The sequence below is a fragment of the Prionailurus viverrinus genome, chromosome E3 (assembly GCF_022837055.1).
Source record: "Prionailurus viverrinus isolate Anna chromosome E3, UM_Priviv_1.0, whole genome shotgun sequence".
NCBI lineage: Eukaryota > Metazoa > Chordata > Mammalia > Carnivora > Felidae > Prionailurus > Prionailurus viverrinus.
In genome coordinates, this window is record NC_062576.1 from 2,454,225 (window position 1) to 2,480,137 (window position 25,913).

Here is a 25,913-nt window from a genome sequence, read left to right on the forward strand (position 1 = left end):
GTTGTTGTGAGAATCAGCTGAGTCGATATCTGTAAAGTGCTTAGAGAACAGTTGCCCATTCCAGAATGAGCGCAATGTGACACTTCTCTTGGTGTGGTGAACAAATGAATGAGTCCTCACCCACTGTAGCGTGTTGTAGCCAAAATGCTGGCAGATTATTACTGGTCTAGCTCTGGCACCAACATATAGTGCAGGTTCATGGCTCTCTTTTCGTCAGTGTCCTCACTTGTACACAGAGGGGGTGTGGCTCCCCACCGGCACAGAGAACCTGAACTGCTTATCTTAACAACTTCCATTTATTTCCTCGAGGTATCGCCCACATGAAGGACAAAAGCTTTCGCTACCTTAACTACCTATGCCCCTGTACCCCCTGCTCCACTCCTGGAGCTCCACAGTCCCCCTGTCCTTCCTGTTTTTCACATACCTCCTCTCAGTTACAGAGACAGTACATGTCCACGGCTTTTTATCTGCTGTTCTGAATTCGGAAAACTTTTGAAAGCCTTTCAGAATTCATTGGTTGGCAAAACTGTTCTGACCTGAACTCATTCGTCGACAAAAGTCTGAGCTGGGGCTATTTATGGTTGTTTATTTATTCCACCTGGAGTGTATATTAATGTGACCGCGGAACTTTTAACGCATTATACGGTGTACTGCATCAAACCCTGCTGGGATTGTAATCTCACACACTGTACATGCACCACATAGGTTCTCTTCAAGTGTGAACAATTACAAATTCTGACCCATGTGTCCCCAGAAGTTTCAGGTAAGAAATTGTGGGCCTGTATAATCTGGTATTCAGCTCTGGAGTCAGAATGCCTAGGTTCAGATGCCAGCCGTGCCAGCCCACTGGCTATAAGCCCTTAGGAGTTCGCCTCTCTGCACCTCAGTTTCCTCACCTGGGCGGATGGTGACAGTACCCACCCTCCTGAGGTTAGTGCAGAATCATCCGAGCTTTTTTTTTTTTTTTTTTAGTGGATGCATTTAATTTTATTTTTTAAAATTTACTTTCAAATTAGCATATAGTGCAACAATGATTTCAGGAGTAGATTCCTCAGTGCCCCTTACCCACTTAGTCCATTCTCCCTCCCACAACCCCTCCGGTAACCCTCTGTTTGTTCTCCATATTTAAGAGTCTCTTGTTTTGTCCCCCTCCCTGTTTTTATATTATGTTTGCTTCCCTTCCCTTATGTTCATCTGTCCTGTGTCTTAAAGTCCTCATATGAATGAAGTCATTTATTTGTCTTTTTCTCGCTGACTACTTTCGCTTAGTATAATACCCTCTAGTTCCATCCACGTAGTTGCGAATGGCAAGATTTCATTCTTTCTGATTGCCAAGTAATACCCCATTGTGTGTGTGTGTGTGTGTGTGTGTGTGTGTGTGTGTGTATCATCTTCTTTATCCATTCATCCGTGGATGATCATTTGGGCTCTTTCCATCCGAGCTTATATTAAGTGAAGCACTGAGCACAGTGTTACTGTTAAGATGCTTTTCCCCAACAACTGCTCGATCATGCAAATAGGAGTATCCCCTTTTTTACAATGAGGAATCACAATTCGGGGAAAACCGTGTAGTTCAAACCTTTTCACCCAAGTGCTTCTAAGGGGCGGGGTGTCCGAAGTGATTACCCATCGAAGTCCATGTTTTTAAAATTCCTTTTTATTTCAGTACCCGTAGGAATTTTGCTTTCCATATCCTAACACATACCTGGTGTTTCCCCCCAGATCGTGCTGAGGCACTGACGCTAAGGGAAGATGAAACTGGGTTTTATCCCCTGGCTTTGAGAACCTCTGGCACACAGCTAACGGGCCCTGAGGGCTCAGTTGTGAGGCCAAAGGACACTGTCTTCGCCTTTAAGGATGAGGATGCCCCTTCCGGGACCTGCATGCCTCCCGCAGGCCCAGACACGGAGTATCCAGGCGGGCGAGGCCACGCCTCTTCCGGCCATAGCCTCGCTCCTTCCGCCGGAAGTCCCGCCTTCTGGCGCGATGCCCGCCGGGCGCTAGGGCGCGTACCACCGAGCGTCCCTGCGAAGGTGATGGGTCGGGGGTCACCGGATTGGCGCCGGCCTGTCTGAAGGCTTCTCAGCTTGAGCTCTTTTCTCCCGGGGCTCCCGGGTGGCCTTTCGGGGACTTTCACGCTCTCCCCGGCCGCCGACTCTGCGGTCGCCCCCTCCAGATCCGGCAAGTGGCGCGGCCCGGGGCGGGGCCTGAGGCGGCGGAGGGACGCGGAGCTGGTGAGGGGCGCTACCGGGGAGGGGTGGCGGAGCCGGCGGAGTCGGGAAGAGGGGCTGGGGGCCCTGGAGCATCCTGGGGCCGGCCGGACCGCGGCCGCCGCCTCGTGCTCCCTCCGGGCTCTTCGGGAGGCCGGTGCCCGGCGCGGCAGCGGGGTCCGCAGGGAGGGCTCCCTTCTCAGGGACCTAGCCTCACCGGGGACGGACAGACAGACCCACTTCCGGCTGCGACCGAGCCACTGACAGCCCCCAGCTCTCGAGAGAACCCTCCCTGACCGCATGACCTCCGGGCTCCCCGTCCCCTCCCAGGCGGGACACGCAGGTACACACCCCGGCCCGGGAGAGACGGGCCCGGGACGGAGCGCCTTCCTGTCTGCACACTGGTGGCTGCGGGGGTGTCGGTTACAGACTCGCTGACCCCGGGAGAGACGCTCTTCCCCTGTCCTCGCGGCTAGCGCCAGGAGGCACGCACCCCAGACTGGCCCACGGGCAGTTTGGGTGAGCATCCAGCCGTTCCCCTCCCACCAGAGTCCAGGGTTGGCAGGCTCAGCACCTGAGACCTCGTGGTTTACACCAGACTCCTTTCCAGCCAGGGCGGCCAGAACTCAGGGCCCCTGCCTGCTCTGGAACACCTCCCAGTACCACCCTGGCAGCTCCCTCGGAGGATTGTGGTCCTGCAGCGCCTGGCCTGCTGTGAAAGTTCTGGGGCCTGAGCGGACACCGGGGCCGCCTGTGATTCGGGTGGGCGGGACCTGGCCCTGACCTTTTCTTTGCAGGAATCTCCAGCCTTATCATGGACCCAGAGTGCTCCCAACTCCTCCCGGCTCTCTGTTCCGTTCTGGCAGACCCCAGGCAGCCCGTGGCAGATGACACCTGTTTGGAGAAGCTGCTGGACTGGTTTAAAACCATCACTGAAGCCGGTAAGGTGGGAGGGTGCTGCTGTTGTCTTTTTGCCTAGAGGCCAGATGGTGCATGGGACTCCCCTGTCCAGGGGAAGGGGTGTCTATCTGGCTCCCTTCCTTCACATCCTGGAGATTCCACCTGGCTCGTTGGGAATACGTCCAGCTGAAGCTTGAGTGAATGAGCAGGAGAACTTGCTCTTGACGTTGTTAGGCTGCTTCCAGCCCTGATTCAGGCCTCCTCTTGTCCAGTTCACGCCAGAGGGCTGCAGAGGGCATAGACAAACTTACTTTGTTGTCATTGCACTTACTTGTTTGAAGAAATCTTTTCTTATTATGAAATTAATACATATGCTTTAAACCTGGAGCAACACAAACCCGTCAAGGGGAAAATTAAACCACCGGCAACTTGGTTAACTTCCTTCTAGCCTTTTTTCCTGACATCATACAGCTGTATTTTTCTTTTCTCTTTTTTTAATTTTTTAATGTTTATTTTTGAGAGAGAGCAAGCGGGAGGGGGCAGAGAGAGGGAGACACAGAGTCAGAAGCAGGTGCCAGGCTCTGAGCTGTCAGCACAGAGCCTGACGTGGGGCTTGAACCCATGAACCTCGAGATCATGACCTGAGCTGAAGGCGGATGCTAACCGACTGAGACATGCAGGTGCGCCCAGCTGCATTTTTCTTATAAAAATGAAGTCACACTGTAAATACAACTCAGTGTCGTGCTTTTTCTCTGTGAACCATTGCAGAGGGCATTTTCTCTGTGGAACACATTGATTTTATTGACCGTGTGGCATTCCCTGTGTGCATGGACCATAATGGGTATAATCACAGCACTGCTATTAGGTGGTTGTGTTTCTCAGGCTCCTTATCATAAATAATGCCGGAATGGCTTCTTCGCATGCACGTCTTTTCACGCAGATGTTTGATCTCTTGGCTGGTAATTGCCTTAGAGTAGATCCCGTGCCGTTAATTTCTAATTGTTACTTTGGTTTATCCTGCACTTTTACTCTCTTCTGAGTTGAATATCTAAGTCTTTCTTGTTTTTTAATATAGGCACCTGAGGCTACACACTCTTCTGAAGGCATCATTTTAGCTGCGTCCTTCAGAATTACTTTTGCTGTAATTTATTTCCAACTATTTTAATAATTTTTCCTGAGATATTTATTCTTCATGCACAAATCATTTCAAAGGGTAATTTTTTAGATTTACAATATGGACTTTTTTTTTTTTTTTAATTTTTTTTTTTTAACGTTTATTTATTTTTGGGACAGAGAGAGACAGAGCATGAACGGGGGAGGGGCAGAGAGAGAGGGAGACACAGAATCGAAAGCAGGCTCCAGGCTCCGAGCCATCAGCCCAGAGCCCGATGCGGGGCTCAAACTCACAGACTGTGAGATCGCGACCTGAGCCGAAGTCGGACGCTTAACCGACTGAGCCACCCAGGCGCCCCTAATATGGACTTTTTTCAGTGTTTTTATTATTGATTTCTAGTTTATTTCATTGGACTTAGAAAGTATTTATGTTTTGATTCCTTTGTATCGAGGCTTTTATCACGGCAGAATACACAGTTTTCCCAGACGTTCTGTAGATTTCCCTATATGCTGCTGTTTCTGGTATTTGTAGAGTCCTCAGTTGTGACCTTGTTTGTAGTCAGAGTTTGCAAGTTACTTTTAGACAGGTTTCTTTATTTGTTATTAAAATTTTTTTTTTTTTTTTTTTTAGAGAGAGAGCACAAGTGGGGGAGAGGGACAGAAGGAGAGAGAGAATCTTAAGCAGGATCCACACTCAGCGAGGGAGTTCAATGTGGGGCTCAACCCCACAACCCTGGGATCGTGACCTGAGTGGGACGCTCAACTGACTGAGCCCCTGGACAGGTTTCTTTGAGATATAATTTACGTACCATGGAATTGACTCAAAGTGTGTAATTGATTGGTTTTTAGTGAAATCACGCACGGGGCGGGGCACTCGTTGCCATGGTGTAATTCTGCAGCATTGTCGTCTCCTTTAGAGAAACTTGGTGCCCAGTAGCAGTTCACTTGCCCCTGCCGCCCCTCTCAGTTCACCCGTTCCCCCCCCCCGCCCCGCCCTGGCCCCCCGGCCTGTGCTCTGTGGTCCTTGTTGCTCCACACGATCAGAGAACTGGCTCCACGCTGGCTCCTTAGTCACGTCTACGTTGTTCAAGCCTGCTGTCTTCCTGCTAATCGGTATGCTTGATTGTTTCCGGAGAGAGGTGAAGACCCTACCCTGAGGTGGTGGATTCAACCATTTGTCTTTGACGTCCTGCTTTTTCCTTTGCACACTGTGAAGTTAGCCTCGGTACGCGCAGGCTTAGACTGTTCCTTCTTTGACCAATGACTTTTTAAACCCTGAAGCACCGATAATGCTTTTTGTTTCAAAGTCAGGTTTGTCAGATGTTCTCTTGCCGCGGCAACTCTTCGAAAGCAGGAACTGGCCCGAGCACCTGCGACGCCTTAAGCCCATCCTTTCTGTGCCGCTTCCTCGCTTCTCGTAAGCACCATGCTGCCGGCCTGGTTCTTAACTGAAGATGAGCAGCTCTTTTAACAGACAGTCTGCTTCGTTTGTTTAGCTTATTGTTACGTTGGGACTATCTTCTCTCGTATTTTTAATTAATTACGAGGCCTTGTCTTTGTTTCTTTTTTCCTCCTTTTTTACTCTCCATTGGATTAATAAAGCTTTCGTTTTTAAGGTTTTCTTTTTTTGGTTTGGAAGTTATGCATTCCACTTTTGTTCGTTTGCAGTTACCTCCCCCACAAACTGGGTGTAAAAAGTCAAAAGTTAACTAGAATCTCCATCTTCTGTTCCAACAACACAAGGATTTCAGGGCACTTTAACGCCAGCCAAGCACAAGCCTCTGCTTTATTGTTGCCTGGTATTCTGATTCCACCTTGTTTTAACCCCTGTCAAAAGTTATTTATTTAAAATTTTTACAGTTGGTGCTTTTTTTTTGATATTCTAAAGCATATGCATTTTATTTATTTTTTAAAATTTAAATCCAAGTTGGTTAACATATAGCGTAATAATAATTTCAGGAATAGAATTTAGTGATTCATCAGTTACGTACAACACCCAGTGCTTATCCCAGCAAGGGTCCTCCGTAATGTCCTTCTCCCATTTAGCCCATCACCCGCCCAGCTCCCCTCCAGCAACCCTCAGTTTGTTCTCTATATTTAAGAACTTCTTGTAGTTTGTTTCCCTCTTTGTTTTTATATTATTTTTACTTCCCTTCCCTAACGTTCATCTGGTTTGTATCTTAAATTCCACATGTGTAGGACCATATGGTATTTATCTTTCTCTGACTTAATTTGCTTAGCATAATACACTCTAGTTCTATCCACGTTGTTGCAAATAGCAAGATTTCATTCTTTTTGATCGCTGCCGAGTAATATTCCACTGTATGTATAAACCACATCTTCTCTATCCATTCATCAGTCGACGCACATTTGGGCTTTTTCCATACGGTTCTTGTCAATAGCACTGCTATAAACATGGGTACCTTTGCCTCTTTGAATCAGCACTCCTGTACCTTTGGATAAATACCTAGTAATGCAATTGCTGGGTCATAGGGTAGTTCTGTTTTTAATTTTTTGAGGAACCTCCACACTTTTCCAGAGTGGCTGCACCAGTTTGCATTCCCACCAACAGTGCAAGAGGGTTCCCATTTTCCACATCATCATCAGCATCTGTTGTTTCCTGAGTTGTTAATTTTAACCATTCTGACAGGTGTGAGGTGGTATCTCATTGTGGTTTTGATTTGTATTTCCCTGATGATGAGTGATGTTGAGCATTTTTTCATGTGTTGGTTGGCCATCTGGATGTCTTCTTTGGAGAAGTGTCTATTCATGTCTTTTGCCCATTTCTTCACCGGATTATTTGTTTTTTGGGTGTTGAGTTTGATAAGCTCTTTTTCGATTTTGGATAGTAACCCTTTATCTGATACGTCATTTGCAAATATCTTCTCCCATTCTGTCGGTTCCTGCCTTTTAGTTTTGCTGATTGTTTCCTTTGCTGTGCAGAAGCTCTTTATCTTGATGAGGTCCCAGTAGTTCATTTTGTTTTTGTTTCCCTTGCTTCCGGAGACGTGTTGAGTAAGAAGTTGCTATGGCTGAGGTCAGAGAGGTTGTTGCCTGTGTTCTCCTCGAGGATTCTGATGGCTTCCTGTCTTCTGTTCAGGTCTTCTACCCATTTTGAGTTTGTGTCTCGTGCAGTCCACGTTCTTTCTTCTGTATGTCGCTGTCCAGTTTTCCCAGCACCATTTGCTGAAGAGACTTTTTTCCACTGGATACTCTTTCCTGCTTTGTCAAAGATAAGTTAGCCATATGTTTGTGGGTCCATTTCTGGGTTCTCTATTCTGTTCCATTGATCTGTGTGTCCGTTTTTGTGCCAGTACCATACTGTCTTGATGCTTACAGCTTTGTAACACAGATTGAAGTCCGGAATTGTGATGCCTCCAGCTTTGGTTTTCTTTTTCAGGATTGCTTTGGCTATTTGGGGTCTTTTCTGGTTCCATACAAATTTTAGAATTGTTTGTTCTAGCTTTGAGAAGAATGCTAGTGTTATTTAGATAGGGATTGCATTGAATATGTAGATTGCTTTGGGTAGTGTTGACATTTTAACAATATTGTTCTAATCCAGGAGTATGGGATGTTTTTCCATTGTTTTGTGTCTTCCTCAGTTTCTTTCATAGGCTTTCTGTAGTTTTCAGTGTATAGATTTTTCATCTCTTTGGTTAGGTTATTCCTAGGTATTTTATGGGTTTTGGTGCAATTGTAAATGGGATCGATTGCTTGATTTCTTTCCGCTCCTTCATTATTGGTGTATAGAAATACCACCGATTTCTGTGCATTCGTTTTATATTCTGCGACTTTGCTGAATTCATGGATCAGTTCTAGCCGTTTTTAGGTGGAAACTTTTGGGCTTTCCATATAGGGTATCATGTTGTCTGCAAAGAGTGAAAGTCTGACTTCCTCCTGGCCGATTTGGATGCCTTTTATTTCTTTGTGTTGTCTGATTGCTGAGGCTAGGACTTCCAACACTGTGTTGAATAACTGTGGTGAGAGTGGACATCCTTGTCGTGTTCCTGACCTTAGTGGGAAGGCTCTCCATTTTTCCCCATTGAGGATGATGTCAGTGGTGGGTCTTTCGTATATGACCTTTATGATCTGGAGGTATGATTCTTCTATCCCTATTTTCTTGAGGGTTTTTATAAAAAAGGATGCTGTAATTTGTCAAAAGCTTTTTCTGCATCTGTTAAGAGGATCATGTGGTTCTTATCCTTTCTTTTATTAATGTGATGTGTCACATTGATTGGTTTGCAGATATTGAACCAGCCCTGCATTCCAGGAATAAATCCTACTTGATCGTGATGAATAATTCTTTTAATGTATTGTTGGATCCAGTTTGCTAGTATCTTGTTGAGAATTTTTGCATGTATATTCATCAGGGAAATTGGTCTGTAGTTCTCCTTTTTAGTAGGGTCTTTGGTTTTGGGATCAAGGTAATGCTGGCTTCATAGAATGAGTTTGGAAGTTTCCCTTCCATTTCTATTTCTGGAACAGCTTCAAGAGAATAGGCGTTAACTCTTCTTTAAGCGTTTGGTAGAATTCCCCTGGGAAGCCATCTCTTGTCTGTTGGGGGATTTTTGATTATTGATTCAATTTCTTTACTGGTTATGGGTCTGTTCAAATTTTCTATTTCTTCCTGTTTCTAGGTAGTGTATATGTTTCTAGGAATTTGTCCAATTTGTCGGCGTATAATTGTTCATAGTATTCTCTTATTACTGTTTTTATTTCTGCTTTGTTGGTTGTGATCTCTCCTCTTTCATTCATGATTTTATTTATTTGGGTCCTTTCCTTTTTCTTTTTGATCAATCTGGCTAGGGGTTTTTATCAATTTTGTTAATTCTTTCAAAGAGCCAGCTCCTGGTTTCATCAGTCCGTTCTGTTTTTCTTTTGTTTTGTTTTGTTTTTTATTTCTGTATCATTGATTTCTGTTCTAATTATTTCCCTTCTTCTGCTGGTTTGGGGCTTTGTTTGCACCTCTTTTTCTAGCTCTTTTACATGTAAGGTCATGTTGTGTCTTTGAGACCTTTCTTCCTTCTTTAGGAAGGCCTGGATTGCTATATACTACCCTCTTATGACCGCATTTGCCGCATCCCAAAGGTTTTGGGCTGTCGTGTTTTCATTTTCATTGGCTTCCATGTAATTTTTAATTTCCTCTTTAATTTCTTGGTTAACCCATTCATTCGTTAGTAGGATGTTCTTTAGTCTCCAAGTATTCATGGTCTTTCCAAATTTTTTCTTTTTTTTTTTTTTTAACTTTTTTTTTAATGTTTATTTATTTTTGAGAGAGAGAGAGAGAGAGCAGGGGAGGGGCAGAGAGAGAGGGAGACAGAGTCCCAGGCAGGCTCCATGCTGTCAGCACAGAGCCTGACGTGGGGCTTGAACCCATGAACCATGAGATCATGACCTGAGCCGAAACCAAGAGTTGGATGCTTAACCAACTGAGCCACCCAGGTGCCCCTTTCCAAATTTTTTCTTGTGGTTGATTTCGAGTTTTATAGCGCTGTGGTCTGAAAATAGGCAAGGTATGATCTCGATCTTTTTTTACTTAAGGGCTGATTTGTGTCCTAGTATGTGATCTATTCTGGAGAACGTTCCATGTGCACTGGAGAAGAATGTATATTCTGCTGCTTTAGGATGAAATGTTCTGAATATATCTGTTAAGTCCATCTGGTCCAGTATGTCATTCAAAGCCATTGTTCCCTTGTTGATTTTCTGTTTAGATGATTTGTCCTTTGCGGGAAGTGGGGTGTTGAAGTCCCCTACTGTTATGGTACTATTATCAACGAGTTTCTTTATGTTTGTGATTAATTGATTTACGTATTTGGGTGCTTCATGTTGTAAATATTTACAGTTGTTAGATCTTCTTGGTAGATAGATTCCTTCATTACAATATGATGCCCTTCATTTCTTGTTGCGTGTTTATTGTGAAATCTTGCTTGTCTGATATGAGTATGGCTACTCCAGCTTTCTTTTGACCATTACCATGATAGATGGTTCTCCATCCCCTTTAAATCGGCGCTTTTTAGATTTGCCCATGTGTTTACTGGTTTCTTTGATTCGTGCTTCTCTAATCTTCACGCTGTTCTCTTTTGTTCTTACTGAACCACATTCTCTGGTAGTTATTTCAGCAAGGGCCTCCCAACCGGAAACTGCCCGCCTTTGCCCCACAGTTCCCTTTCCCCGTCTCGGCGCTTCTGAACAGCAGCGTGGCCGAGTGGACGTCTCAGATGTCCTCGTTGTCCTTCCTCGCATTGAGTGCTCTTGGTTTAAGAAGAAAGTATCCATTTGAGAGGTAGAGACGGTCTTCTGCTTTAACTTGCATTCCTTTTTGTAATCAGCAAGATAGATCGCCTTCGGGTTTGCTGGTCCTCGCCCTCCCCTGTGTCGGAGGTGACAGCTGTCTAGTCTGTGCCCTCTCGCCGCGTTGAAGCGCCGACTCCTTTGTTGCGGTCATTGCGAATACTTTCGCCCAGAGCGATTACTAAATCCGGCCACGGGAGAGGAGGTCTGGGGGTCGCCCGAAGAACCGGCCTCGAGGGAGAGTTGGTCACTGGGCCTCAGTGACACTCCTCCCGGCCGGGCCCTCCTGCAGGGTCCAGCCTGCTGTTGTTACAGGAGAACCCCTGCCTGCTGGGGCTGCTCTGCCACGTGCTGAAGCCCCAGGACCTGAGTCCCAGAGTCCTCGCCTTCTCCCTCCGCCTCGCGGGCATGCTTGCAGCCCAGGAAGATTGCTTCCAGTACCTTCAGGTGAGCCTGGGCCCTCCCACCGAGAGGCCCACCGGGAAGTACTCGGCTTTCTTCTGCAGGCGCACAGAGCAGTGGCGGCTGTCGTGACCCTTGGGTCTCTGAGATGTGGCTTGCCCCGTGTTTTGACGGGCACCACGGGATTTTTTTCCTGAGCGTAATCCTTCTTTGAAAAACTGACCGGGAATGACGGGGTGAAGGGGTAGAGTTTTTGAAGTAACACAGAGCTGGGGTTGACTCAGCTCTGACACCTGCCCTCCGAGCCTCGGTGTCTTCCTGTGGCGGAAAGAGAGCTGTGTGTGTCATGTAGACCGTCACGAGGCTTAACCGAGAGCATCTGTCCAGCACTTAGTCCTGTGGGACGGATGAATGAGGGCCTAGTGAGGATTTCTACTGAGTAATAAGGCAGGGGGCTTGGAGAGCCGCCCCCCCGCCCCGCCCCAGCTGTGCGTCCAACAGCTCTTCACAGTCCCGGGCGGGCACAGTGGGGTTTGTGAGGCGACGCCTGCCATACGCCTGTCTGGCCCTGTGACGGCACCCCTGGCTCCTCGGAGCCTCATGGCTCACCTGAAGGCTCACCAGCTTCCTCTGGCGCAGTGTGTGAAGGGCCCCGGGGAGGCCATGCCGGGATGGAGTCGCTCGAAGAGGGGACAGTAGCGGGGAGGGATGTGTCCTCTCAGTAACTCTGGGTGCCGTTCTCGGACGCTGCTCGCTTGGGCGATACGGTCTCCCGAGAGGCACAGCCCGGCACCGACCGGCCCGCCGTAGGACCCACCACAGTGTTCCGGGGCGCACCTTTGCTGTTCTCGTGGGATCGTACGGTAACCCTCACGTGCCTGCAGAGCTTGCAGCTTAGACAGCTCTTCAGGGTTTGCAAGGTCACTTTCATTTCATCCTAGGAGCCCTGGCCAGTCGGCACATCAGCACTCTTTATCTCTGTTTCCTAGACAAGGGAATGCCGGGGGGCTTAGTGCGAGAACCCCACAGAAGCGGCAGAACTCACACTAGACCCTAGAGAGTCTGCTGCTGGCTGTAAGTAGGGACGACGGGCCCAGGCTGGGTGCGGGCTCTCAGTCGGCAGCGAAAGGCTGCCCTCCTGTCTGCTGGGCCCACAGCTCTGGGCTGGCCTCCTGTCCCTTTGTCAGCTGCCCCTTCACAGCCCCACGGGCTCCTGGTCAGCCAGCTGCTCAGAGGGGGCCAGCGTCTAGGCGGGGAACCTACAGACCGACGATGCAGGGAAGGGGGTGGCAGAGTCTTTGTGCCGCCCATTGGCTACGATCTGCCCTGGGGAGGGGCTGTACCTGTCGGAGGGTCTCCCTTGGGTGACCGCAGATCCGCCGTCAGTGGCGCCCCTCTGGGGCCCGCGGCCATCATAGAATTAGACTCTTAGCCTTAGGGGATTGGAATCTGTCTCTTGAGTCTTGTCCCTTATCCTGGAGTCTGAGGTGATTGGACGGTTCCTGTACCTTGAGGGTCGGCCATCGTTGAGCAGGACGCCCTGTGGCCCAGGCAGGGCGCAGGCTTTGACCACATTTCTTCTGCGGGGGTAGGAGAGGCTCAGAGTGAATAACTGCTCCAGCGAGCAGCTCTGTTCGTAAGAGGCAGCATCAGGCTTCCCTCGTGTCGTGTGGAAACCCAGGAGTGAACGAGGATGTGATGCCCGTGGTAGGAAGTGTAGGACGGTGTGTGATTGTACCGTACGTGTCCCTAAGCCAGTGGAGCTTGAGTGGGGAGTTAGCCACTGCCGGCTTGCGGGGGTGGGTGTCAGCTTTGTGGGGGCAGTGGGCTCGCAGCTGGGTTGTAAAGGTTTGAACAGGTGCAGGGAGCGGGGCCTGACGCAGGTGTGCGGGGCATCGGGGTGGGGGGACACCTGGAGGAGGGTGGCCGCCTTGGTGGACCCACATGCCAAGCTCAGGAGTTCGGTGGTCTGTGGAGACCGTTGAGACTCCGTGAGCACAATGTCACGGTCACAGGTGGACGTTTGGAGACGGAGCTCGTGGTTCTGTTTTCAGGGCGAGGATTTCTGAAGTAAACCGACAGGAGTGATGGACCTTTGTTTACAACCCCGTTCTGCCCCAAAAGCTGTGTCCTGCAAGGCAGACCTGGCATTGCTGGGGCTGGTGTGGCTGTGCCGATGGCCACTGCCACTTCCCGGAGGCACGGCTGCCTGGGGGCTTTTCGTGTGGCAGTGATTGAGAGAGCTCCCCGAGGAAGTTCCCTGAATGGTAGAAAAGCCACCTCTGAAGTGCCCGTCTCCCGGGAACCTGCCCAGGTCACCGCTTCCTTCTCCGCTTCCCAGCAGGGGGAGTTGCTGCCCAGGCTCTTTGGGGAGGCAGGACCCCTCGGAGGCGCCGCCTGGACCGCCCCCAGCGTGCGCAGCGGCTGGATCCAGGGCCTGCGCTCCCTGGTGCGTCACCCCAGTGCCCTGTGCTTCCTGGCCGACTGCGGTGAGTGCCCTGCCTGGTCTGCTTCTGCCTGTGGCCCGGCCGCGCCTGTGCGGCCCCAGGGAGATCATTGCAACGTGCTGGGCCTCGTCTCCTCTTCTGTGAAAGTGGCTGTGCTATCGCGGGGCTGTTGTGAGGAGCATGTGGGGTAGCCGGGTGGCAGGGGCGGGGCACTGAAGGGGCGGTTCGAGGCCCTTCGAGGTCACTGCAGTGTGCTTCAGCTCGGAGGTCAGACCCAGCAGGTCGGGTGGTGTTGAAACTCATTAGAATCAAAAGCTTCCTTCCAAGGGTCTGGAAATCTCCATTCCTGTTCCTCTGCCTCTGAGCAGAGGGGAGGCGGGGCCCTCGCCATGCCTCCTGGGGCTTGCGGCGTTCATGCTGTTTCCCTGAGGTTCTGAAGTTAAAGCCGCTTTGGATTCTGTTCCAGCTGAACCCCGTTTTCTTCTCTCCCTGCCCCTGTCCCCAACCCCAGGTGCCGTTGACACCATCTTCTCCCTGCAGGGAGATTCCAGCCTGTTTGTGGCCTCGGCAGCTGGGCAGCTCCTGGTGCACATCCTGGGCTTGTCTCTGCAAGGTCCAGCTGAGGGACACCCTGGACTGCAGACTGGTGATTGGCCAGTGTGTGCCCAGAAGATAGTGAGTCACATCGAGGAGTCCCTGCGCTCCGCGGCCACCCCGCAGATCACACAGGCTCTAAACGTGCTGACCACCACTTTCGGGCACTGCCACAACCCTTGGACGCAAGTCCTGTGGGTGCGGCTGAGTCCCCTTGTGGCCTGTCTGCTTGAGAAAGACCCCGTCCCCGCTGCACACTCGCTCGTGGATCTCCTCCTCAGCGTGGCCCGGTCAGTCCCCTGGGGTGCAGCTGGGAGCGGGCAGGAGTTAGGGGCGCTCGTTTCCTTGGGAAGCCTTAGAGTGGCTGTTACACCTGGGGCCACCGCCGGCGGCAGAGGGAATGCCAGAGGGGGTCTGAAAGCCCGCACGCCTAGAAAGGCTCCGTCTCAGCTGGGCGTGCGTGGCCCCGGGGCTGTGGCAGTCCCACTGGACACTGCACGGGCTTTGGGGGACAGGACAGAGAAGTAACTTTCTTTCTGGGGTCCTCTGCAGTTCTCCGGTGCTGAGTTCGTCCAGCTGTGGCCTGTGGGAGACTTTGGCACAGACTCTGAGCCATCTGAGCCCCACCCAAGCAGGGCCGTTGGCTTTGGGGATCCTGAAACTGCAGGAATGGTAAGGATTGGGGTTTATTTTGCGCAAGGACAGGCAGAGAGAGGTCTCAGCCCCTGCCTGGGGGCCGGGGGGCTTTCAGGGAGCTCCTGAAACTAGAGAAGAGTCAGAGGTGGCCGTCGGCAGTGTGGCCTGGTGGGATTTCAGTTACTACGGAGGCATTGCCGTATGCTGTGGCTTCCTGCACGCTGCAGCGACAGAATAACTACTTCAGACACGAGCTTTAGAGGCTCCCCGGAGACAGAGCAGACTCTCTGAGCTGCTCTGCTCAGAGCAGGGCTAGGTTCGTACACCCAGGGTCCACTCTCTCCACCGCCCCCTGCTTCCCTCCCCTCCCCAGCGGCCTTAGCTTGTAGATCCTGGGCCGCCATGGCGTGCACGTCGCTGGGGCCCTGGGACAGTAGGGGGGACCCAGTAGGCAGGAGCGGCTGGCCAGCTTCCTGCAGGTAAGGGAAGGATGCCTGAGTCCAGAGATGGGAAGAACGAGGAGGTCATTGTAGGGTTGTGGGCAGATGAGAGCTGGTCGTGTTGGCCCAGGTTGGGGGTGAAAGTCACCACAGGACCCACTCGCCAGAGGGGCTGTGTGTCTGACGTGGACCTGGCTCTCAACTCCAGGCTCTCCGGGTGTTCATGAGGAGGTAGTGGCTGAAAGGGGAGGACCGGGCAGCCCCCGGGGCAGAATTGTGTGCTGGCTGAGTCCCCCACCCCACCCTGAGCCCGAGGACTTGGGAGACAGAGCAGCAGGGACTCTCCCGGGAGGTGGGGCCTCCCGTCCCTTGGTCCTGAGCGGGTACTGTCCCCTGGAGCACGTGTGATGAGGCCTTCCTTCCTAGGGCTGTTCCTGGGGCCTGGGGAGGTGCTCCTGCGGGGTCCCACGTTGGTGGCCTGCATGCCGGGGGCCTGAGTGCCGGTCACAGTGCTTGAAAAGAAGCTGTTTCTCGAGGGAGCGTCCAGAGTCCCGGCACTGGCCTCTTTGCCCCAGACTTGCTGGGGATGTTAGAGGGGTAGTAGCCACCTCACCCCAGGGTCGGGAAGCGGCACTCACCGTGTCCTCTGTGCTCAGTCCACAGGCGTTGAGGGCCCAGGCCTTTGCTGTCCTCCTCCAGCCCCTGACCTGTGTCCTTGAAGCCACCGCTCAGGCCCCCGGACTCCTAGGTATGCTGCTTCCTGAGGGTGGGCGGGTGCAGGAGGTCAGCCCCCGAGGGTCCTGGGCACGTCCTTGGTGTGGGGGCAGGCGGCTCGCTGCCCCCACTGACTGTGCAAGTGGTGCAGGGGAGCCTGTTGGTCACACGCGTGGCTGCTGCTCCTCTCGTGTCCCTACCCTGGAATTAGCGGGGCAGCCTCGCCCCCCGCGGGCGTCGTCTCCCGTGGCCCCAGAACAGCTGGGTGGTTACGCGGGCCTGCACCACATGCTGGTTCCCGACCCAGGACAGGCACACGCTGGCATCTAGACTGGGTGCATCTAGACTCTGTGACCGGGGCAGGGCGACCGCCCCTGCTGTACTTGTCTTGCTTCAGCCACACAGTGTGTTGAGGACTAGCGAAGGGGACCCAGGGGTGCCTGGCGGCCCCGTGCCGAGCGCAGAGACGAATGTCCTGAGCAGTGGGATCGGCCCAAGAACGGGCTGTGGGCAGAGCTGGGCTCTACTGCTCAGGCGCCCCGCAGACAGGCTCAGAGCCCACGTCTGGCCAGCCCATGTCACCCTGGGCACGTCACCCGCTGGGAAGCTGTGGTCCTGGTCTTCAGCGTGGGGTGACGGCCACAGGGCCCGTGGCCGGCAGCCAGGCCTGCAGTGGCCACACGGGAGGTGCCGCTGATGGAGAGCCGCTTCTGGCTTGGCTTCCAGACTCGTTGGACGGTACCGGGGGCGCTTCGGTGACGGTGGACACGCTCCTCCCCTCCAAGGCGGCCTGTGTGGGTCTCCTGTGCCGGACGCTGGCCCACCTGGAGCTGCTGCAGCCACTGGTAAGTGTGGCCCCGGCCTGCGTCCGCGGCAGCAGCAGGACCCGGGCCTGCACTGACCTTCCCCCTCTCCCAGCCCCAGCGCCCCTCACCCTGGCCTCAGGCGCCCCTGCTTGGCGCCACGGTGACGATACTGCGGCTCTGCAGTGGTTCGGCGACCCCCACCTCGGACGCGGGGGGCCACCTCTGTGCGTTCCTGGTGGGCTGTGTGCGGGTCCAGCGAGCGGCCCTCGATTTCCTGGGGACGCTGTCTCAGGGGACAGGTGAGCAAGAGTGTCCCCCCCCCACCCCCCACCGGGCCCCGCTTGCCTGCCGCCAGCTGCACCTGGGGCTGCCGTCCTCTGTGTCTTCTCTAGGGCGCGGCGGGTTCAGCTGGCCGGTGGGTTCTTTCCCCTGCTCTCCTTGGGTTGACACACTCTGCTGGGGAGGCCCCTGGAAGGGAAGGTCGGGTGCTTCATCTGTCTGTCTCAGGTCCCCGAGAGCTGGTGACACAGGTGTTCGCTGTCCTTCTGGAATATCTCACAAGCCCAGACTCCAGCCCCACGGTACAGGCACAGGGTGTGGCGGGGAGGGCTGGGAGGGGGAGGAGTGTGGGGAGGAGGGGGAAGCGCGTGGGGAGAACTTCTGTAGGCCGCTCAGGACAGGGCCTTCTGTGGGGCCAGAGTCGCTCCTTAAAGTGAGTTTGGAGGGGCGGGCAGCGGCACGGGGACTGTCCGGGGCTGGTGAGGACCATGGGCCATGGAAAGCAGAGAATTCTCTGTGACGGAAGGACTCTAGAGCCGGGCAGCCCTGCACTTGGGATCTAAACTCCATCAGCGTTTGCCACCTGCCATCAAGCGGGCAGTTAGAGACTGGGAGAAGAGGCCCGGTGGGTTCCTGGGGCTCTGAGGAGAGGAGGCCTTGGAGAGTTTCTGGGTCTTGGTGCGGAAATCCTGTCTCCCCGGTAGTGGGGCATCCTGCTGAGAGCTGCCACGTCCTGTCTCGTGACCCGGGATGCCCGTTCAGCCGCTGCCCGGTGCTTCTGCCTTGGAAAAATGAAACGCATTGCTTCCTTCTGCCTGAGCCTGGGGTCCCACCTTGTGCCTCTGAGCAGGGGAAGGAGCACAGCGGGGGCAGATGGGGGCAGGCAGGCAGGCCAGCTCGCCCCTCACCGGTCCTGGCCCTGCAGCCCTGCTTTGCCTGCTCCAGGTTCTGAAGAAGGCCTTCCAGGCCACGTTCCGGTGGCTCCAGAGTTCACCTGAGACCCCTGGCTGCAGTGATTTGGATCCCCACGCCCAGCTGTTCCTAAGAGGTAGCCTGGCCCTGCCCGGGGACGCCGGAGCGGGTCGTGGGTGTGGGGCAGCCCGGGGCAAGGCAGGTCTGGCCTGGGCCGCCCTGAGCTGCCCCTCCCGCTGCAGAACTTCTCCCCGTGCTGCCTAAGCGCCTGTGCAGCCCCTGCTGGGAGGTGAGGGACTCTGGCCTCGAGTTCCTGACCCAGATGATCGGACGCTGGGGAGGTGAGTGCAGGGCGCTCAGGGGTGGCTGCGGGAGGGCGGGCTCGGCCTGAGCACACTGGTTGTTTCCTGTTGGCTTTGGGAACCCGACCGCCTAGGCTGCCCTTGGGGAAGGAAGGAAGGAAGGTACAAGTTCAGCCCTTGGTCACAGCTGGTCATGGTCGCTTGGACCCCTAGGGCAGGCCGGCTTCAGACGCGCACTCCTCGCTTCCGAGGCGCCCGAGCTCACCGAGCAGCTCCTGCGAGACCCTGAGAGTTACGTCCGTGCGAGCGCAGTGGCCGCCATGGGACAGCTCTCCAGCCAGGGGCTGCGCGTCACCCCCGCCAGCCCCGAACACCCAGGGGGCCAGCAGGTAGGAGGTGGTGGGTCCCGAGGCCAGGTAGTTCACGTCCGGCCGTTGTCTTCACCCCCAGGGTCCAGTGGGTCGCCACCCAGTCATGGGTGGTCTGGGGCCAGGGGCCAGTCGGCCGCATCACCTAAATCTCTGGCTCTGCTTCTAAGTACCCCTGTCACTCGGGCATGGTCACCTCCCTCTTCAATACGTGAGCGAACGGAGGGCCGCGGGGAAAAGCACCACTAGCCCCCAGACCCGCCGGAGGTGCTCGTCAGCAGGAGCTCTGGCTTCTGCGCTCCCCTCCCACCATCTCTCGCTCTGTCCTTCAGAAGAGCCTGCTCGCGGAGCTCCTGCACATCCTGTCCACAGACTCGGAGGGATTCCCCCGGAGGGCTGTCATGCACGTCTTCACCCAGTGGCTGAGGGACGGGCACGCCGACGTGGCGGGGGACACGGAACGGTTTGTGGCCAGGGTGCTCCAGGTGGCGAGCCAGGATCTGGACTGGGAGGTCCGGGCTCAGGGCCTTGAGCTGGCACTGGTGTTCCTGGAGCAGACGCTGGGCCGACCCAGCTCCCACTGTCCCTATGCCGTGACCCCACCTGTGGCGGCCCCGCCGAGCTCACTGGCCCAGGCCCTGCGGCCACTCTGCCGAGTGCAGCTCTTCGAGTTTGCCTTTCGTGCCTTGTTTGACTGTGACCGACCCGTGGCTCAGAAGTCCTGTGACCTTCTCCTCTTCCTGAGGGCCCAGACTGCTTCCTACAGCGGCCCGCAGGGGTCCGGGAGTGTCCCTGAGGTGGCCTCTGTGGAGGCCGCCCTGCAGAGGTGGCAGGCAGGTGATCAGGGCCAGCCGCTGGGGTACCTGGAGCCCGAGGTCGTGGTGGCTGTGCTGAGGTCTATGGACCTGGAGGGCCTTCGGGGCGCGTTGGCCGAGAGCAGCGACCGCGTAGAAAAGAGCCCTCAGTCGCTCCTGCAGGACATGCTGGCCACGGTGGGCGCTCTAGGGGAGGACGAGGCGGACTGCTACTGAGGCAGCCTCCCCGGGCCTCCCCTTACGGCCCTTCTTCGCGACCCTGTCACCCAGAGAGCTCTAGCCTGGCCTGGCTGCACGAGGGACCTCTTGGGGAGGCCAGGACCAGGTGAGACCAGCAAGGCTGAAGAGTCCCTTTTGATGTACTATTAAAGAAGAGGCTTATTTTTTACTCAAAATAAATGGCGTTTGGTCCCGCCGCTGAGCCGGCCTGTGTTTGGAGGCTGCCCCGGGGTAGGTGCGAGTGCCAGACCCAGGGGGCTTTGGAGAAGCGACTGAGGAGGGACAGGCGTGTGCTTCATGGGAGTACGTGTTGGGGGTCTCCACTTGGACCCCACTGTGCCCCAGGGGTGCCCAGGTGTCAGAGAGACAATGGCTTGGGCAGGAGAGCATTCAGCCCTGGGTTCCGGCCCCTCGTGATAGTGACCCCGGGTCGGATCGAGGCCAGGTTCCCAGCCTCTGAACCCCCGGGATCACTGTCAGGTTGTAGTGATTCAGAGTCTGCTGTCTCTACTGAGCAGGCAGGGAGAGCTGCTGGTGGCGACACTAGGCCAGTACCCAGGGGGCCACACGGCTGCACCAGTCCTAGCTCTGCCGTCTCTGGGCTGGGTGACCCTGGGCTCGTCACTTCCTCTTAGAACCTGTTTTGTCATCTGTAAGATGGAGATTCTCCCGTTGGCCTCCCGGTGGTAAGTGTCCTGGTGTTCTAAAGCAGCTGGCGTGGTCAAAGAAGACATTGCAGGTGGAATTTAGAAATATTTCCGACGAAATAAAAGTGAAAATACAGCTTATCAAGGTTTGTGGGATGAAGCAGTGCTCAGCCCTCTGAGTTTACAGCATTGAATGCAGAGATTAGGAAAGAGGGAACATCTAAAATCAATAGGTTTCTACCTTAGGTGACTAGAAGAAGAAGATCCAATTAAGTCTAAAGCAGGAAAATAAAAATTAGAACCAAAATCAGTTAAAATTGAGAATGAAGTCAAAAGAAAAATCATCCAAACGAAAAACTGATTATTTGAAGAGATCAATAAAATTGATAAGCCTCTAGCCAGTCTGACTTAAAGAGAGGGGATACACATCACTAATAGCAGCAATGAAAAGGCCCCTCACTGCAGGTCCCATGGAAATTGAAAAAGGAATAGTGAAGGAATATTGTGAACAGCTTTGGGCCCACAGGTTGGGTGACCTAGATGAGACAGACCAATTCCTTGAAAGAAACAAGTTGCCAAAAGTCACACAAGAAGAAATAAACCTTTAGTTAAGGAAATGAAGTCAATAATTCGTAACTTTCCCAGACAGCACCAGGCCCAGATGCGTGCGCTGGTGAACTCTACCAGGCCCTTGAAGAAGTCCTTCCCTGCCATCTCTTCCAGAGGGCGGAGTAGAGGGAACGCTTCCTGCTAGTTCTACGAGGCCAGCGTCACCCTGACACCCAAACCAGACATCTTCCAAGAAAAAGCTAGAGACCAATGTCTCATGAACATAGATGGTAGGTGTCGTCAAAATGTTAGCGAATCGAAGCCAACAACATAGAAGACGAGTTGTGCACCACAAGCAGTGGGATTCGTCCCAGGAGTGCGAGGCTGGCTCGGCATTTGAACGTCTGTGCAAGCTGTCACATCCACAGGCTAATGGAGAAAAATCCCATGCTCGTGTCGACAGGTGCAGGAAAAGCATTTGGTAAAACTTGTCACACGCAGTGTTCACCCCAGAGGTGAAGGCCCCACGGCCTCTGGAAAGCCTGTGCCCTTCAGAGACGCTGGTGGAGGGAGAGAAACGTGTGTGGACGGCAGGGCGACCTGTTCTGGGCAGTTCCGTGGAGAGCAGCTGGTGCTGTCTTGGGCAGACTTTACATTCATGGTTCAGCCCTGATGGGATCCACCTCTCGCCTCCTTCACCGAGGGACACTGGCCAGGTCCTGGCCCCACCACTACAGGCCGCCGCACCCCGGGTGGGTCCTGGGACCCCACTGGGTTATAGATGGGCTCCACCAGGCTGTTGAGAGCTGCCAGAGACATGGTGTGTCGTTCACCAAGAAGGTGGTTGACATGTTAGCTTCTTGCTTTACTCCGTGTTCTTAACCTGCCGTGTCCCTGTGGTTCTGTGGATTGGCCTGCTCTCCCCCTGCTCTGCCCACGTCCTTGCCCTGGCTTCACACAGCACCCTCCCGCTGACAAGCTCAGGACTTCTGCCCAGACTTCTCTCTGAGTCCTGAACCTGCACGTCCACTGCCAGCGGGTCGGCTGTGTCGTGATGGGGCAAGGACACTGCGCTTGTGACATCATGACGCTTCGTTGCGTCCACTGCCTGTCTTGTGGGCTCCTGCAGCCAGTTTTTAATGGGTTTCCTTCCACCCACCTTCCCTGCCTCCAGTCTGTTCTCTTTGGCTGCCAGAGTGATCTGTCTAAACCTGGTCATTGTCCCTTCCCTGCCTAGAAGCTGCCGTGGCTCCCCATTGCCAGCAGGCTGCACACCAGAGCCTTTGGCGCCCATCAGCCCGTCCAGCACAATGTCTTGCAAAGCCCCACCTTATTCCCTCTAACGTCACCAACAGGAGGCTCTAAGGGTCCCCTGGCCGTGGCTAGGTCTCAGGGCCCTCCGTCCGGTTCCGCTTCGGCAGGCGGTCTGCAGCAGGGCCCACGAGCCTGCATTTTGACACCGCAGGAGAGTCTGGTGATACGAATAGCAGTTTGGTTAGTCTTTTTGTTTGTTTTTAATGTTGATTTTTGAAAGAGAGAGAACGTGAGCGGGGGAGGGTCAGAGAGAGAGGGAGACACAGAATCCGAAGCAGGCCCCGGGCTCTGAGCTGTCGGCACAGAGCCCGACAGGGGGCTCCAACTCACGAGGTGTGAGATCATGACCTGAGCCGAAGTCTGACGCTCAACCGCCGGAGCCCCCCCAGGCGCCCCAGTTTTGGTTAGTCTTAAGATGCCGTATCTCGGAACACACGGATACCAAGCGTAGACTCTGACCTGGCAGTTACTTTCTTGCAGCTGTTGTCCACGGAGCACGTCCCCCTGTTCCCTGCCTTCCGTGGCCACCCGTCACTGTCCGCCTCATTGCTGTTGCTGGAGGTAACCCGTCTTTCCTCTCTGGCTGCTCTTAAAATTTCTCTCCTCCGGTTCTCTGCAATTTTAGTATCACGTGTAGGTGAGGTTTTCTGTTTTTTGTTTGTTTTTTTCCTTGGGACTCACTGGGATTGTTGAATCTGAATTTTTTTTCCCATCAGTTCTGGCAGGTTCTCAGCCCCTGTCCTTTCAGACTTTCAGATATGGTCCTTGATCTTGACTCCGTCTCACTCTGTCACTTACCCTAGAGCTCCAGCAAATACCAGATCTCACGGTTTCCTTCACACATCCTGTGTATTGGTTTCTCTATGTTCCATTCTGTCTGCTTTTTGAAAATCCGTCATCATTTTATATAGCTTCCTGCTGCGTGCTGATATTTTCAAGCTTTTGCTTCTTCAAACACAGCAAGCTTAGTTGTTTTATAGTCTGTGTCTGCGGTAACACTAGCCACTGATCACGCACCTCCAGACGCCCTGGCCGAAACTCCTACAAGCTCGTTCATGGCCCACAGAGTGGTGCCCTGCACGCATTTCTCTCCTGGCAGCTCCCTCCGAGAGGTGAAACGGGACCTGAGCCCCTTGTTCTGGTGCCTTCTGCCCATCAGCCCATGGCTCCTAAGGCTCCTGTAACTTTGGGTCCATGCCAGGCATGCGCATGAGAGCATGAAGGATCAAACAGGAGGATTGTACAGGTGGGGCCCGGAAGGCACATGTTATTATGCGTGTTCCGTGGTCCGGGCTTCAGTCATCTGGAGTCATGTGGCCGAGCCCAACAATGCGGGACTTGGGATTGTAGGAAGGCTGAGGGTGAAGGGACCAGCCAGCCGCCATCTTCCACGATGTTAACAGTTCCAGCACGCAAGCCTATCCGGGTGCCTGTGGCATATCGCTTCTGCCTGTTCTTGGTCATTCACTGTGCTGATCACTGGCTCTCGAACACTTGTATGTGGGGATTCCTGGAGGCCGAGGATGAAAGGGAGCTCTCCTAAGGAGGAGTTCGGTGGGGACCCCCCTCAACCCAAGTTCCCTGGTTGAACCAGGGAGCCCCACCCAGGTGATGCGTCCCTGGCCTTGAATCGGTGCTCTGACTTCTCAGGAAATTTCTCGTTTTGAGACTGCGTCGCTTAGCACCAGGCCACTCTTGTCTCTGCAGGATAGAGGGGCCGGCCTAATTCAGATTCATTACTAAGGAGTGCAGCTCTTCAGATTTACAGCTGAAGATGAGGTGGGTCCTCTGTGATACACCCGACTGTGGTCAGAACTGGCCCTGACTTCTGCCCTCTGATCCCCATGCGGCCACCCAACAGGTATTGGCGGGTATTGACAAATGCCGGCTGGACAAAAGGATGCCAGCCAATCAGAATGGACATTGGCTGGTACGTCCAATCAAAGTGCAACAGCTGACCGTCAGCACTGTTGCTGGGCAGATTTCTCTTCCCAGTGGGAGCAGGCTAGCTTATCTGGGCCGCCCATCTCACTTCAGACAATGAGAGGTGCGGAACAGTGTACTTACCACTCTGTGTAGGAGCACAGAAGTGCTGACTAGCCATCCCAGAGGGGCCTTGCTCAGGGAGGGAGGGCAGATACCCCACAGGGCAGGAGCTCTGAACCACAGTCCTCACTGGACAGAGACTGAGATCTCTCACCAACTGTGACCCACTAACATGCACTTACCCAGGAAGTGAAATGTCTCCAAACGGGGGTCCACGGGGAGAAAAGCAGAGCGTGGAAGCTCTGATCCCACCAGGTTCTGTGGCCATGTCCCCTGCTGCCACAGCCACGGGTCACCCACCCTCTGGCCTGTAAGCTGGGACCGATAATGCTGCCCTCTGTGTGCTGTGGGCTCCTGGAACACAGATGGGCCCCATACTATGTCTCCATCCCTAGGTTCCAGTGGGGTGCTGGCACATAGTAGGTCTGTGTGCAGCCTGCACACCCCGGGTGAGCTTCTGGGCGCTCAGCACCTGCTGATCGCGTGAGATCAGATGACTATTGGCCAGGGCCCTGGGAAGAGGGCGTATCAGCTTCTGCTCTGTAACAAATCGTCTCAGGCCAGTGACTTCAAACAACTGCGTTTCACAGCGTCTAAAGTCTCGGGGTGCCGGCAACCAGGCAGTGCTGCTTCTCTGGGCTTGCTGTCCTGCATCTGGGGTCAGCAAGTGAGTTGGCTGGGGGCTTGCTGTTCTAGGGTGGTCTCCACTGGGGTGGCACAGGCCCCCTTTGTTCTCTCACCTTCCACAAGGCCGGCCCTGGCTCACCTTCCTGCTGCCGCCACAGGCCAAGAGAACAGGCAGGAGCCCACACCTCCCTCGGGGCCTGAGATCAGAACTGGCATGGTGTCACATCTGTCACTTTTTTTCTTTTTCTTTTGAGACACAGAGTGAGCACGAGCAGGGGAGGGGCAGAGGGAGATCCCCAAGCAGACTCCTCGCCCAGCGCAGATCCCCCCACAGGGCTCGATCCCACAACCATGAGATCATGACCTGGGCTAAAATTAAGGGTCGGACGCTTAGCCAACTGAGCCCGCCAGGCGCCTCACTTGTGTCACCTCCTATTGGCCAGCCAGCGCAAGTCATGAGACAGGCTCAGATTCGAGGATGGGCTCCAGGCTTCACCTCTTGACAGGAGTTTCTACAAAGCGCACCGGTGGTTCGGAGGGGGGGTGGGGAATTGGGGTTTGCAGTTGCTCTTCCACAGAGGGGGCCCCAGAACACTTGCCCTGTGGGGCCAGGCTCCGGGAGGGTGGGAGGCTGGGCCTTGGTGCCCAGGGAGTTACTGAGCTGCCTAGGATGGGCCTTCAGCAGGCCAGTGGGGTTGACGGTCCGGTCTCAGGACACGGCCCGTGAGCCCTTGATGAGCCAGGCCCCTGCCTGAGGCAGCCAACATGGAAGGTTTGTCGAATGACTGAATGACCTAAGTCAGCTCTGGTAGCACGTTCCAAGAGGAAGTCCCGAACCTCCTTCTCAGGGTGCAAGCCTTACTCGGGACGGAGGTTCACGGGAGCACACCCTCCGTGCCTGCCTGGAGCCCGAGGGCGGAGACCTCGAGCCTCGTCCCCTCCATGGAGACTGTCTTCGCTGCACTTGTCTGTTCCCGGCAGAGCCGAGATGTGTCGCCATGGAAACTGCTTGGCAAACACGCCGGCAGGCAGAGGCGGCCAACAGCAGCCCGGGCGCCTGTTGCAGTGAGGGTGGCGGGGATGGCAGGAGCGAGCGCGCACGCCTGGCTCTGTGTGTGTGACCCGTGGGTGGCGGGGGGTAGCGAGAGCTCCGGGCAGCGGGCGGGGAGGGCCCTGGGCCCCGGCGGGCACCGTGCGTGTGTGCGAATGGAGGCAGGCGTGTCCACGTGGGGGTGCTCGGGGTACTAGGCACGGGCAGGGTGTGTGCAGGGACGGGGTTTCC

The 25,913-nt window shown here is 54.4% G+C and overlaps 1 protein-coding gene across 11 annotated transcripts; it reads left to right on the plus strand.

Moving 5' to 3' along the window:
• The first annotated feature begins 1,949 nt into the window (after window positions 1-1,949).
• Window positions 1,950-19,650, plus strand: BRAT1 (BRCA1 associated ATM activator 1). 11 transcript variants are annotated; one of them, XM_047839008.1, is made up of 15 exons: window positions 2,248-2,553; window positions 2,640-2,729; window positions 2,821-3,151; window positions 10,807-10,961; window positions 13,258-13,405; window positions 13,875-14,247; window positions 14,510-14,629; window positions 15,690-15,781; window positions 16,474-16,592; window positions 16,666-16,852; window positions 17,061-17,134; window positions 17,778-17,880; window positions 17,987-18,085; window positions 18,260-18,435; window positions 18,747-19,650. In XM_047839008.1, exons 3-15 carry the CDS (start codon window positions 3,025-3,027, stop codon window positions 19,443-19,445), a joined length of 2,472 nt encoding a protein of 823 aa, XP_047694964.1. In that variant the 5' UTR covers window positions 2,248-2,553; window positions 2,640-2,729; window positions 2,821-3,024; the 3' UTR covers window positions 19,446-19,650. The 11 variants fall into 11 exon arrangements, with proteins under 11 accessions (XP_047694969.1, XP_047694965.1, XP_047694964.1 ...); XM_047839013.1 differs by lacking the exons at window positions 2,248-2,553; window positions 2,640-2,729 and adding an exon at window positions 1,950-2,234 and having other exon boundaries at window positions 3,077-3,151; XM_047839009.1 differs by lacking the exons at window positions 2,248-2,553; window positions 2,640-2,729 and adding an exon at window positions 1,963-2,234 and having other exon boundaries at window positions 3,008-3,151.
• Window positions 19,651-25,913: the final 6,263 nt, after the last annotated feature.